Genomic DNA, 14407 nt, shown 5'->3' on the forward strand with positions numbered 1-14407 from the left:
TTTGTAAATAATGACTGAGATGTATTTGTATGATATGATATGTAGTGTAATTTATTTAGATATTAGTGTATATAACGAGTCTAACATAAGACATTAATTCGTTTGGTAAATTGCTGTATATAGGTCGCTTCAAAAAAAAAAACATTAGATTTAAAAACAAAAAACATTTAAAAAGAAGAAAAGTTACAAAAAAAGATGTGCTGTATATATATATTGCTTATAATAGTTAAAGGTAATAAGTTTTGACAAATTAAGGTCAGATGGAAATAAAAATGTTTGGAAATGTATGAAACAAATTTAATATATAGTAATGATGATTTCAACAAAGAAGTGTAACAATAAAGTAAAATAACATGATTCTCATTTATAAGTTTATAACAGTTGTAATTTCAAGTTTGACAATATTAAAGTTTCAGTAAATTTAGTTGTATAATGTTGGTAATGTATAAGTAGTTTCAGCTTCAGGCCCGCCCAAATTAAATGGAAGTAAATTAACTTATGTAATAATAAAATGTTTTTCTAAATTTAAAGTTATAGTTTTGAAATAATGGCATGTAAGGGTAAGATAAATGTGAAATTTAAAATTAAAACAATACAAATATTCTTTTCAATTTAAATTTCAAAGGGCATGTAAGGGCAAAGTCGATGTTTACGTCGAACCATAATACTCTCATTCGATAGGTAATAACAACACTAGAGAAATAAGGATAGACATATGTAAAAAACACTTAGGTTGAAAAGAGATAGCGCTATACGAATAAAGAACACTTCCAAGATGTCGTTGTTTCATTAAACTAGCCTTACATCTATCTATTATACTTATAAAACCTTACGGCCTGGCCACGACATTGGTCTAAGGCGATCGGCGGCGGCGACCGGCGGTAAGTCGCAAAAACAATAACCCGGCGACGCATAATGCATGCCACGAGCCTTGTCGCCGAGCGGCAACGCGCGCGGCGTGCACCGGGCGACCGGCGGCGGCGGCGAGCGGGGCGGCGCGCGACTCGAACATTTGTATCGGGCAGCGCGGGCGATGCCACAACTTTAGAGCGGCGCGACCGGCCTAGGCGGCGAGACGGATCGAGCGGTGGCGTGCGAAACAAAACATTTTGTTTTTTTTTCGAGCGACATGGATACGGAAGCGTTTATTACTGAAATTTTGAATGTACTTTCGCGTATTTAATTATGTTGTAACGTCTCCACACTCATTCTTGTGTACTCGTTTTTTTTGGGTGCTTTCTATACACAATATATAAAATACTAAACTAGATGTAAATAAATTTGTCGTCCTGTATTTAGCCCATGCACCCATTGACAAACAATTAAATATATTCTAGGCACTGAAGTGCCACTTTTGAAAAAAAAAACATGTTTTAAATACGTCGACGTCCCAGCCGCTCCTAGTCGCTGCCGCCGCTACTGAAAGTACGTGGCATGCCTGGCGGTCGCTCGCGTTTGCCGCGCCGCCAGCCGCCCCGCCAGTCGCCTTAGACTAATGTCGTGGCCAGGCCGTTAATGAGCTTACTCTGGGGCTAGGTCGATTTGTGTAAGATTTGTCCCATAATATCATTTTTTTAATTTACAGGATCAAGAAGAGATGGAGAGGCGCGAAAGAGAAAAAACCGAAGCAAGAGTCTATGGCTACTGGAAACGGCTGATCAAGGGCCTCATGATCAAGGAGCGGCTCAAACTCAAGTACGGGTTCGAGGAGCCCAGCACTTCGGACAAGGCTAAGAATTCTAAAGGGCCACGATTTGTGACAAAGAAAAAGAAGTAAGGTTCGAAACTGAATTGAATACTTACTGCAGATGGCGCCACAATCTTAGTCCAATCGATGCGGGTATATAGACATCAGGATGGGGTCCCTTTGTTTCCCATAAAGTTTTAAGTCATAATGTATTGTTTGTCATATTATCGTCAGTCATAAAACTGAAACCGTTAACTTTTCAGGATTTTCGTAAGGTATAGAATATAGATAGGTTAGGTTAGGTTTGTTTTATGGCAATCCTGAAAAGTTACGCGTTCCTGAGAAAAACCAATTATGACTAACGTAAATTCGGACAAACAATACATTATGACTTAAAACTATTTGGGAAACAATAGAGACCTCATCAGGATATATACATAGTTCGGCAGGAATCACTTGTCATGCAGAGAGAATCATACTATCTTTTTCTTATGCTAGTATTATAACCCCAAAAAAAAGGGATGAGAATAGTTATATTATCCTACTGTTACTCACAAAAGTGGTTAGTCGTGTTTTCAAAGTTTTTTTTTAATGATCTACATGGAAAAAGCATGCATTAGGATTGTAGAGGTCTAACCTCATGTTAATGATAGACTTGATTATGTTTAGTTTCTAAATACTTTATACTGGGGAATGAAGAATCATACTGTCTTTTTCTTATGCTAGTATTATAACCCCAAAAAAGGGATGAGTATAGTTATATTATTCTACTGATACTCACAAAAGTGGTTGGTCGTGTTTTTTAAAGTTTTTTTTAATGATCTACATGAAAAAGCATGCATTAGGATTGTAGAGGTTTAACCCCATGTTAATGATAGACTTGATTAAGTTTAATTTCTAAATACTTTATACTGGGGAATGAAGACGTTTATCGATTTGGCAATACATAGTCGCAATGGGAACTATGATAATTTATTGGAAAAACAGTGTCAATTCAGTACCATCGATATTTAATTATTATTATGTCACCACAAAAAAAATGTGTATTTCAAGAGATTAGATCAGTGAAATCTTACCGCCTATATATACTTTAATTATGGTAATTATGTACTAACATCTCAAATATAGTTATTAGTACCTATAGTTAAAGTTAAGTCACTGTTTTGTTAATTGTTTTAAGTTTTTTGCTACGGGTATTATTTGCTAGTGTTAAATTAATTGTTAAGGTTCATTTGTTGCCATTTAAATGTTGAAATGCTTGCAATTGATTATGTTATGCGTGTTTTTTATTTTTAACATTAATATAATGATAATTATTACTATTAATTAAAAGTTTTAAAATTACATAGTTGGTTTCTATTACTAATACGTGATAAGCTTAAGATTTTTTTTTGAATAAATTTATAGTTATACATATTCAAGGACGTGGTGTGATTTTTCTTTCACGGCCTTCTAACTTAGTCCGCTTAGTCGGTAATGAGTAGGCACCCTGCCTACAAAGCAGGAGGTTTCAGGTTCGAATCCTGGTAAGGGCATTTATTTGTGTGTTTATCACAAATATTTGTTCCTGAGTTATAGATGTTTTCCATGTATTTGTATATAAAGGCCCCTGTAAACAATGGGCCAGCGCCGGCCAGTCCAAGGGACGCAGCCATGCGGTAGAAGGAGATAGTAATATCACTTGCTCCCTCTAACGCATAAATGCGTCCCCCAGACTGGCCCACGCTGGCCCATTGTGTACAGGGGCCTTAAGTATTTATATATTTATTGAGCGTACTGTAAAATTCGGTCTATGTGTGTAAAAATTGTCCTATTTTTTTCTCTTATGGCTTAATGTATAATACTTACTTCACTTAATTTTTTTGTCTCTTGATATCCTAGATCACGCCATTCAACTATTTATTTTAGCATACCAATGCCGTCGATATCGTATCATTAGGTGCAATGTGTAATTAAAACAATTCGATTTTTTGATTTCATTTTATTAAAAAAAATGATAACCTAGACAATGCTCTGTCAAAAATGGTCATATAAATAATGCAATAAGCTGTCTTATTTTAAATCTTGTCAATTTTTGTGTGCATGTTATACAGCAGAAGCCTAAAAGCGTAAGTGTAAATGTTAGAATTTCCCCTAGCACAGCTTATTGTTACTTGAGATATATCAAAATTATAGCTATTAGAAATATGTACAAAAATCTTTGGTGTGTAAGATTACCTAGGTGAATGACGCTTCAGATCTTTTCTAAAACTAAAATCTGGTCGGTCGAAACGATTACATTTATTTGTAATCTTTTCTTGCGTTTACAGGATAGTCCCTCACCCTCACATCAGTGTGAAGGTTTTGAGGTGTATGAATCACAATGCCGTTGTTCCTTTTTTTTTGCTTTTTACATTTTTTATTCATCCATAACTTATTCTTCCTTAAAGCTACATTAGATCTATGCGTCTTACTAAATAAAAGAGTTACAATATTTTATGACAAATTTATAAACTAAGGGCCCAAGCACATTCATCACACACTTTGTACATAATATGAAAGGAATGTAACCTTTAATTTATACCTTTCTATCATAAAATATATGCACTTAATTATCCGTTTAAAAATATATCATTATTCACTTAATTAGTCTCATCGGATAGATCAACCATTATTAAAGCCAGTTTAATGAAAGGTATGATCGAGGGTAGCATTAGGCAATAGATTAGATTCCTTTCATGCTACCATTCGCACTATTAAATGATCCTATAAAGTCCAGCTCTATAGTTCAACTAAGCCATGGTTAATGTGCCTGCGCCCATACCGAAACCTACACCTTTGGGTCCATAGTTACGACCGTAGCAGCCGCGGCAGTATATCTCGCCGTTGGGGCCGTCATTCAAATTGGTGGAATCCTGAAATAAACATAGGCCATTATAATCTTATAATATAGATGCTTTAAATACTTACTAGTGACCTATTTCTATCTATCACTATGATTCGACATTATTGAGAATACAAACAATGGCCTTAGGGTAATAAGTTCCCCTCCGAACGGTTCAAGCTATATTTTTCATTCTGTCATAATAAGTTTCTTAACCTGTATACCAGTTACTCAAATAGAGCAACACGTCAGATTGAAGTCAACTGTCAAATAAATGTCATGGCGGTGTCAGCAACTAGGTAGAGAATAAAATTAGCGAGTTATTTTATTAAATTAATCATGTTTACATTACATTTTTCGTCTGTACTAATCCCAATGGCACTCCTTGCCATTCAGGGAAGCTATGCAGAATTTTCGACGGAAGACTGTGCGTCTCTTGGCTTTGTAAAAGCCAATCTACTGTGTTCTTCCTGTGATCAGCTAAAAGACTTTAATTTGGAGCCTCTAATCGAGCATTGTAAGGAGTGTTGTCATGCTGACGACTCAGCACCGAAAGAAAAGAAATATGCGCGTGCCGTTCTAGAAGTTTGTACTTGTAAATTCCCGGCATACCCTCAAATTCAAGCATTCTGCAAAGGCGACAAGCCTGCCAAGTTCCCGAACTTGCAAATCAAGTACGTGCGCGGTTTAGACCCGATCATCAAGTTGTTCGACAAGGATGGAATCGTGAAGGAGACGGTGGCCATTGAAAAGTGGGACACGGACACAGTGGAGGAGTTCTTGCGGGGACATCTCATTAGAGACGATGAAGATGACAAGTCATATTTGAAAACTAACCAAATATAAGCTTTAATAAAGTAAGTGATTTTTACATTAATGTTTTTCAATAACAAATCCTGTAACCTTACAATTTTAGGGCAAATATGGTGTTGGCAAACTAATGACGTCTTGCACAGGAATGGTATTAGTTAGGTCCAATTCCAGAAAGATTTATTTTCTCTGTGATATCTCTGTCAATATAATAATAAATATTTTGTGGTAATGTTAAAAGAATCTGGTACTTACAAGAGATCTGTGGCAATCTGCACATGAGAAGCACCGCCTGTGCCATGTGCCATTCTTGGAGTGCATCTGCTCTGCCGCGTATACAGGGAAGCCGCAACGCGGGCAACCCTGGCCTTTAGCTGCCTTTTGCCCGGTGAAGGGTAGCTGTTCTGTGCTGTAAAGAAAATTGATATTTTTAGGAATAAAGCCAGGAGTTTCTGATATTGCTAATTGTCCAAAATCATTGTCAATTATTATTATTAAATTGGTCTTTAAATAGGTCAAAGAAGTAAAAAAAGGGTTCAATAAGCATTTTACTAGAAATTACTACATTCACTACAGGCAGGGGTGCGAAACTCCTGATTTCGGCCAAACTCGGCTCTGCTTGGCTGAGCATTGCTTTGAGCAATTATTAGGGTTGGCACCACTTGACTTCCTTTTGCGTGCACGACCACAGATAAGTTAATCAGTTGAATTTTGACAACCCTAAATAGCCGAAAGGGATAGTGCCATATATTAGAAAGGGATAGCATGATTCAACCCTGAACCGCTGTCAAACTTCGGTTTTGTAGGAAGTTTCCTTTCTGTACGGCAGTACTATTATTTATTCTGTGCTACAGGGTGGAGTCGAAAAAAATGTGCAAGCAAACTGCAAAGTATGCGTAATTACGAGTTATACTAATTGCTGCAGTGAGGGTTTCATGCTTTTTCAATCATGTATTTAAATAAACATTCCAGAATTACAAAATAGTTTTCAAACTATTGTCAGATTTACAGACCCTTATTTTGGATATCAATAATTCAATACAGTTAGCCATTTACTGCAATTTTTTTTAATTCATGGCCTCACTAAATTTAGCAAGGTGGATTCTGCTAATGTCAAGGTGTAGACTTTTGACTTGTGAGATGAGAATGTTCAATTAAATTTAGATTTTTGTGAAACGGCTCATATCAATAGTTTTTTGGAACCTTTACATATCATGAACAGGTCAATATGGACCTGTTGCTCTTTTCTAAAGAAAAACATTTTGAGGAATCTTGAACACATGATTGCAAGGGTGCCCAGTAGCGGAATGTATAACTGTAACTTACTAAGAGGGGGTTGGCTCGGCGTCGGCGTTGGAAACGAGGGTGGGGGTGTGGCCGTAACCGAATCCCTTGGGCCCGAAGAGCTTAGCGTAGCAGGAGCGGCAGTGGATCTCCTTGTCGGGCCCATCGCATGCCAACATGGAGTCCAGCGGTCGGTGGCACTCTGCACAGTTGAAGCACTTCTTGTGCCACATCTGAAATTGCATTATGATTACGACATTATTATTTTTAAATGTTATGTCATGGGAACCTGAAAAATAGGGAATTAAAAAACAACAAACAAAGCGATTGTTGTTTTGTCGATTAAAAACTCGATATTGTCAGTAAAGTGATAACTTAAGATCGAGACTTTTAATAGGTAGCTCTTACTTTTGTCACAGAATAATTAATAGTACTACCGTACAGAAAGGAAACTTCCTACAAAAACGAAGTTTGACAGCGGTTCAGGGTCGAATCATGCTGGCCCTTTCTAATATATGACACTATCCCTTTCGGCTATTTAGGGTTGTCAGGTAGGGTTGTTGTACAAAAATTTCACCCACTTGCGCGATCATACGCCGTCAGTTGGATAGACTGGGGTCAATTCAATCAGTTTTACTTTAACACCGTGTGGTGAAGTATTTTATACTTACAGAATTAACATACTATTCGCCTATTAAAATAAAGGTAATATAGCTACGTTAGCTGAATTGGAATACGCGATGTAATGAAATCACAGTAAAGAAGGTGATCATAAGCAACTGTGTAGGTACAGTACCTTCTATGATTGTAACATTTGCAACCCATTTTAATTACGACAAAGTACGCACCGTTCCCTTAGCCAGCTGTTGTTCAGCAGCGAAGACCATGCCGCCGCAGCGAGGACAACCCTGTCCCTTGGAAGCCATGATGGACGTAGTGTCCGGGTTGTAGAACGGGCGGCTTTTGGAGATCTCCTCCTCGCTGAAATTATACAAAAACCTGTTGAACTGACAAATAGGTTGAAGGGCCGGTCGCAGACCGTCTGTCAACGTCATCTTCTGCTGCCGCGCGATATTTAACGTTGATCAGTTCGTTGTTTGTACATAATGCAAAACACACAAAGTTTAACGGGAGCACTAAACAGCAGGTGAAATGAGATGTTTGATACCTATCAACATATTAATATACCTAATTACCTACGCATTACGCAATCGCTCAATGTGTCTAAATGATTGGGGAGATTTAAACGACACGTCAATGCTATAATACGTCAGATAGGTAGTTAAACTTAGAGTGCGCCAAGGAAATATAACGGTAAGTACAGGGTCCCTTTGTTTCACATAAAGTTTTAAGTTAATGTATTGTTTGTCATATTATCATTAGTCATAAAACTGGAACCGTTAACTTTTCAGGATTTGCGTAAGGTTATCCTATAAATAGGTTAGGTTTGTTTATGGCAATCCTGAAAATTACGGGTTTCTGAATAAACAAATTATGACTAACGAAAATGCGGACAAACAATACATTATGACTTAAAACTTTTTGGGAAACAAAAGAGACCTCGGTAAGTACCTACACTCAAATAACTTTGTCCTTCTGGGGCTGCCAAGTTAATCTTCTTAGGCCTATTTACCTATATTTTTTTAGGTTGATATTTATGATAGGTTCAAAGTAGGTACTCTATCTCGATCTAATCTAATTAGGTACTTAAACCTACGAGTTATCCTATACATATATACTTACGATAGGCCATCAGTTTGAAGGAAGCCGTATCCGCAAGCGAACCCATATCCGTGGGGTCCCCACTTCTTGCCGTAGCAGGTCTTGCAGTACACCTCGCCGTCGGGCCCGTCGCACGCGATGATCGAGTCCAGGGTCTTGGTGCAGTCGCGGCACTTGAAGCACTTGCGATGCCACTCGCGACCCTTGGCCAGGACCTGCTCGGCGGCGAACACCACGCCGCCGCACCGCGGGCACCCCTTGCCGGGCGGCGCCATGATCGAGGTCGTGTCGATCAATGTGGTCTTGGGTGCTTGGTCGCTGGTGCACAAATTGAATATTAGAAGACATGAATATAGGCTTTAGAATGGTTAGGTTAAAAGCATGGCATATAAGATTGGGGAGTCTGTTCGTAATTTCGGACAACAGGAGCACAAAAACCGTTAAAAATGGTTGGAAGCTTAATTGTGTTAAGTAGGTACGTCTGGATCGTAAATATTTCCAGATGTAGGAAAATAAGCTTTGAACAAGCTATTAAAGGAACATTACTTTTCAGCCTTATTTGCTTCTAAAGCTATCAAAAACGTTTACTAAATACAAAAAATCTTTCTCCCCGATATAATCGAAATAATCATGTTCAAAATGTTTAATAATTAAAAGCTTCAAAAACTAAAAACAAAACTTTTAACTGGAATTATAAGTTGATTAATTACAACTTAATTTACCGAAACTTCAATTAAATCGGGGCGTTTTTATGTCCTTAATTTTAATATAGATTAGATGGAACTATCCTAAATAACATAAATGTGAATAGGAAACAAGACAGATGAGAATATGAAACGAAAGTCATCAAATGCAGGTATAGAGTTACGCAACTTAGGTAACAGCGCTGCGCGAGAGTGCGGATGCTCCCGATGCGATGTCCCATTAAGATGGAATTTATGTAAGGGATCTTGCAGCAGATTACGTGTTGTAAGCTCAAAACTGCGGCGTCTCGCCGATATGAAACGTGTAAAATTAGTTCGTTCGAGAGCGCGCGTTCTATTTTCACATTGGCACGCTGCCATCTCTTGTTTGTATTATAAGCTGATTTTATGAAAGTGACTATGCGATGGAAATAACCTCAACCTGTAGGTATTGTAATATGAGAAGTTTAACATAACATGTTGTTACTAAGGAGTATGAAGGCGTTCGTGCGGTTAATCTGAGGTCAGTAAAATAAAGTGATAAGTAGGTAAAATGAGGGTAAACCACAGGTGCCATAAACTACGTGTTATACATATTACTAATGAAAAAACATTTGCTAAAGCGTCTATAAGCAAATATATGTAGTGTTAGATTTCTGTGTTATTTATCTTGGAGAACTCAAAGACTTGCAGTCCTATAGACTACGTCCATTCAGGGTCTCGGTGACACACTATACATGTACCTTTGCCACTCCAAGTCCTTTAAATCACACATGAGACCGAGGGTCGACATTCCCCCGTGGCCAATACCTCTAGGACCAAATCTTTGTGCGTAGCATCCTACAGCGAAAGCAAATAAAAAATTAATACATGTCATTTGATGAGACCACAGCGTATTTACACTTATTTAGACTACGTTACACCAAAAAAGCTGTAAGCTCGCCAAATGACTCGCGTAGTTTTTCTGATGTCTTACCCATTGGCGTAACAGTCGCTCTGCAAAACACCGGCTCCCTTTCCGTACCCATATCCCTTAGGACCAAACTTCTTCCCATAACATACTATAGAGAAAAACATTGAATTAGAAACGGACAAATCACAAATTGCGTGCTATGATCAATGTAAAATCAGATGCAGTTCAAGATGTGTAACTTTAGTCATATTTGCAATAAGTATGTAAAACAAAAACTTTTGAAATCGTTTAAGAAAGCTAACCAATGTACACTGGCATCCAGCCTCCGGTTATGTCGGTAGACCTAGTGGTCTAGTGCCAGGATGCCAGAGTACATACAGCAGCTATTGGGAAGTTAATAGAAAGTGCTGGAAGAACAAACCTTTGCAGTAAATGTCTTTGTCTGGGCCCTCGCAACAGTTAACAGAGTCCAGCCGTTTAGCGCAGTCGCCGCATTTGAAACACTCCCTGTGCCACGCCTGGACATACAGCGAACATTTGAAGATCACAGAACATGCAGGGGCTCACTTTACAGGTGCAAGCTATTATAACAAATGTGGTGTGGTGTTACCGCACAGGTGGGCGCGTGGGACAACAATCTGATACCTCGACAATATATTTCTCTATCCGGGCCATCACAATGCATGGTTGAGTCAAGTGTTCTGTTGCAACTTATGCATTTGAAGCACCGTCTGTGATAACCCTACGGTATAACAAGTATTATTTCTTCACTTGAAATCGAAAAACAATCATCGTCATCAGGTCTGTCTGTCTGAGATATTGTTTAAATTCGAGCAAGTTTTCTAATTTACGTAATAAAATTAGCCACGTTTTTTTTTTGAGTTTAGACATTTAAACGAAATTGTATGTAATATACCAAGTAATATTTCAGCAATTTAAAGCTTATGTAAAAGGCAACTTTACAGCTGATGAATGAATGTACCCAGCAGGTATGACTGACCTTTCCGCGAGCGAGCATCTGCTCCGCAGCGTAGACGTAGCCGCCGCAGCGAGGACAGCCCTCGCCGGGCGGCGCCTTGGCGATGACGCGCGGCTCCAGGCACGCTCCGTTGGTCCTCACGCCCTCTGCACTGCATACACACAACAAGTTATCATCTGCATCACAATATACTGCGTGCAACAAACGCTGACAGAAGAGTTGTTAAAAGCTTGCCGCCGGACGCAAAATCGGTCCGGGTTCCGCTACACTAATATCGTCCACACCGCGGCGAAGCAGTTGATACCGACGGCGCACCTCCGCCGTAATGGGAGAAGGTAAGGGCTCCCGGCCGCCCGCTCCGCGTTGGCCCAAGTACAGCCTCGCTACAGCACTATACACATCAACAAAGAGGGCGCTTTCCTTATCCCATCACATATATCAGCTTAAGTTAGAGCCGAGAAGAAGCGTTAAGTGAAGGTTAGAGAGAGTGTCAGTAGCGGGGAAAATTACAAGACAAGAGGGTTGTTAGCAGGCAGCGCATGCAATCTAAGTATTGTGCGTTGCTGGAGCATTGCGAAGCCGTGCTGAGGCAGAACAGATTGGTTTCTCACCGTTGCTCCGCAGTTTGGTCGCCCGGTCGGAAGGGGGGAAAGGATCTAAGGTAAGGAGCGCGCTCGAGCTCGCGTCTTGTTCTGCCACGCGAGGCTCGACCGCGCTCCAGTGTCAACTCAACTAAGTCACGTTTGATGGTCGACTCTTTTATTGCTGTTTTTTTTTTATAAATAGTAAATAATAGACCGATAAACAAAATAATTTAAGCGATAGCGATAAATAACCCTAACTATAAAGAACAGATTGGCGTGCGGCCGTGAGTCCGCTGGGTGGCCGGGGTGTGCTGGCGACTCGCTAGCGCTGCATCAGGGCGACGGCTGCGCTCAATTCCTGTTTCGACATAAAGACTGGTCATGCACGTGTCAGGCGCGTAATGTACAGCCGAGCGCGCGCTTTCTACTTGTATGAGTTTTATATACACGCTGTTAATATTGTTACGCACGGGCCCAAAGGCCGGTCATCAATGCGACCTTAGATAAGGAAAGACCCTCAGTGGCGCGGGCGGCGGGAGTGAGAACTGGATAGCTACTTACGCGGGCTCCTTGAACTGATCGCCGGCGTCCATCGATAGGCACCCGGCGCCACCGCCGAAGCCGTAGCCCTTGGGTCCGTATTTGCGGCCGTGGCAGTTTTTGCAGTACAGTTCAGACTCGTGTTCTGCGCAGTTGGTGGAGTCCAAGCTCTTGTTGCACATACCTGAGTGGCAAACATTGATTACAGGGTGCATAGAGACAGCGTATAACGTAAACACTAACGTAGGTACACTGTACCATGGCAGCTTAAATCTCATATCGGCTAATGGCAAACTCTAGTTTTCGAGACTTTAGAGTTTTGAACTTCTTTGAGTACCTAGGTATCGTCAAATTCTGTTCTGATACTGAACTGAACTGAGACCAAAAGTTTTCTTGGTTAGCTTATTCAAGGACTATGTAATATTATGTTTCCCCAAATTTACTTTAGATTTCTGGTTTGTGGTGTAGGGTTTGGGTAGCTTACCGCATTTGAAGCAGGTCTTGTGGAATTTGTATCCGCCAGCGACGCGCTCTTCGGCCGCGTACACGGACTTGCCACACTTCGGGCATTTCGGGTTATCTGCAGGTTTGAAAGGCATTGTGCTCGCTTAACTTATCCTGAAACAAAACGCAATCAAGTTCAAACCGGGCCGTCCATCGAGCTCGGACCGCAGTCGTTGAGGGTAGGCGACTTAAATTAGGCGCGACTAAGCAACTTCTAGTCGCGTTAAACTGCAGCATAGAATGGTAGTTATCCTTTCACAAAGCTTGTTAAGATTTTTATCACTTGTATTATTTTTAAGCACAAACACTACCACTGAAAAATAATTATCAAATCAAATTCGTTAGTAGAATTTGCTCTAGATAATGTGTAGTTCTTTGGCCGTAATCCAAGTCGCCTGCACCACATCAACCGCATCCAAACTGTCACTTATTGCTCAACAAACACAAGTACCAAAGGAGTATTAACTATGCGGCTTCCACCAAAATGCGGGCGCGATTCGCGTAAAGACCGTTCCGGTAGAGCGAAGGCGGGCCCGAGCGGCCGCGCGCCTAATTTGGGCCCTTCAGGTAAAGTTACGCTGGAGCACGGTTTGCATCTCTAATAATAGTTGCACTGGTAGAAGCCGCGTAAACACTCGCGCGCGGTTGCGTTATGTTATGACAGCGAGTTCGTTGTCACTTTCACTGTAACGGACCTGTTCGTCGATTCGCTACGAGAGTCTAACTCCCGAACGCGTGTACAGTTCAGGGCGGTGTTGCCGAGACTGGTGCGCGGAGGTCGAATGATGCGCGAGGGCAGCGCGCCACCGTAGTCTATGCGCGACTTGCACACGGCCCCAGTGGTGGGGCGGGCGCCGCCCTCGCGCGTACCTCCACCGCCAGCACCCCCAACCGCCCAACTCTTCGTCCTTCAACACGTGGCCCGCCGCTACCACTAACATAATATCACTCAATCATTAATTATTCTATCAATTGAAAACAACTTCAATCTGCCCACACAACTGGTCGATGAAGTAGTTAACGTTGCCAAGTTTGAAACCTAGTTATAAGTATTGGTAGAATATTGACCCCGTCCAACCCTACTGTCATAAACAAGGAAGTAGGAAAATTATATCAAGTTTTGAGTAGAACTTAAAATACAACACGTCACAGTACATTACATATAAATTATAAGTAGGTATACTTAGGTAGGTACTTATTTACTTAGTTAAAAAACTGTCAAAGTTTAAGAAAATTATAGATTGCATAACTTTCAATGTTTATTGTCTTTCTCTTGCTATGGTGTCATCGTATGCAGTTTGTTGTGTTCAATACTGGCGTATCAAGGCGTGTCTCGTCAGTGTCCCATATCTCGGACAGCATGAAGGAGAGGTTTTGGCTCTCGTTGACCCACTCGCACTCTGACTTCAGTGCTGTGTTCGGACATGACCTACGATAGGCTATGTTAAATCGTCGTTACCCCGGGATCCACTGAAGGGGGAGCTTGTTATATTATGACAATACCTCCATTAGTCGTTCGTGGTATTCGTGTATATGTTTTGATGTAACTATGTGGCTTTTTAGATCCATTAGGACTGCCCTACTGTCGGAGAGTATGCGGATTATTGCGGATGGAGGATCCTACCTACTTTCCTTACAGTGATGGCAGCCTCCGCATTGATGATGCCCATGCTTTCAGCTTGGAATACTGAGTTATGGGCGCCTAGCGGAGTGGTGATGGACATATTCAGGTCTTCTGAGAAAGTTCCAGAGCCCAACCTGATGTCTGTTTTGGACAAATCAGTGAAGATTCTCAGCACACGGGGTCCGCAGTCCAGTCCTTGACTGCCGTCCGTCCC

At 40.6% G+C, this 14407-nt stretch overlaps 3 protein-coding genes across 8 annotated transcripts in view; 2 read left to right on the plus strand and 1 right to left on the minus strand.

Moving 5' to 3' along the window:
* Positions 1-2872, plus strand: part of LOC134806773 (DNA repair protein complementing XP-C cells homolog) — a 30215-nt gene extending 27343 nt beyond the window's left edge. The window contains exon 10 of the mRNA XM_063780108.1: positions 1586-2872. Within this exon, the coding sequence (XP_063636178.1) occupies positions 1586-1777 (192 nt within the window). The 3' untranslated portion in view covers positions 1778-2872. The remainder of the gene's footprint in view (positions 1-1585) is intronic.
* Positions 2873-4062: 1190 nt separating this feature from the next.
* Positions 4063-13423, minus strand: LOC134806594 (muscle LIM protein 1). 6 transcript variants are annotated; one of them, XM_063779909.1, is made up of 11 exons: positions 13265-13423; positions 12550-12683; positions 12087-12249; positions 10963-11092; positions 10384-10480; positions 10026-10110; positions 8388-8684; positions 7493-7625; positions 6687-6877; positions 5616-5769; positions 4063-4581 (listed from the first exon to the last, which is right to left on the minus strand). In XM_063779909.1, the coding sequence occupies exons 2-11, from the start codon at positions 12662-12664 to the stop codon at positions 4459-4461; spliced, it is 1488 nt and encodes a 495-aa protein (XP_063635979.1). In that variant the 5' UTR covers positions 12665-12683; positions 13265-13423; the 3' UTR covers positions 4063-4458. The 6 variants fall into 6 exon arrangements, with proteins under 6 accessions (XP_063635979.1, XP_063635978.1, XP_063635980.1 ...); XM_063779908.1 differs by lacking the exons at positions 10026-10110; positions 10384-10480 and adding exons at positions 9793-9889; positions 10608-10704; XM_063779910.1 differs by lacking the exon at positions 10384-10480 and adding an exon at positions 10608-10704.
* LOC134806595 (selenoprotein F) lies at positions 4830-5423 on the plus strand. The gene has a single exon (XM_063779915.1). The coding sequence runs from the start codon at positions 4890-4892 to the stop codon at positions 5394-5396; it is 507 nt and encodes a 168-aa protein (XP_063635985.1). The 5' UTR covers positions 4830-4889; the 3' UTR covers positions 5397-5423.
* Positions 13424-14407: the final 984 nt, after the last annotated feature.

Source organism: Cydia splendana, chromosome 3, assembly GCF_910591565.1.
Source record: "Cydia splendana chromosome 3, ilCydSple1.2, whole genome shotgun sequence".
In the NCBI taxonomy this organism is placed as follows: Eukaryota; Metazoa; Arthropoda; class Insecta; order Lepidoptera; family Tortricidae; genus Cydia; species Cydia splendana.

Excerpts from the sequence above, each read along its gene's own strand:
- LOC134806595 (XM_063779915.1), top strand. The coding sequence starts at position 4,890 with ATGTTTACATTACATTTTTCGTCTGTACTAATCCCAATGGCACTCCTT.
- LOC134806594 (XM_063779908.1), bottom strand. The coding sequence starts at position 12,664 with ATGCCTTTCAAACCTGCAGATAACCCGAAATGCCCGAAGTGTGGCAAG. Across the intron at positions 12,250-12,549 it reads CAAGACCTGCTTCAAATGCG|GTATGTGCAACAAGAGCTTG; the intron begins GTAAGCTACCCA and ends TTTGCCACTCAG. Across the intron at positions 6,878-7,492 it reads AACAGCTGGCTAAGGGAACG|ATGTGGCACAAGAAGTGCTT; the intron begins GTGCGTACTTTG and ends ATGCAATTTCAG.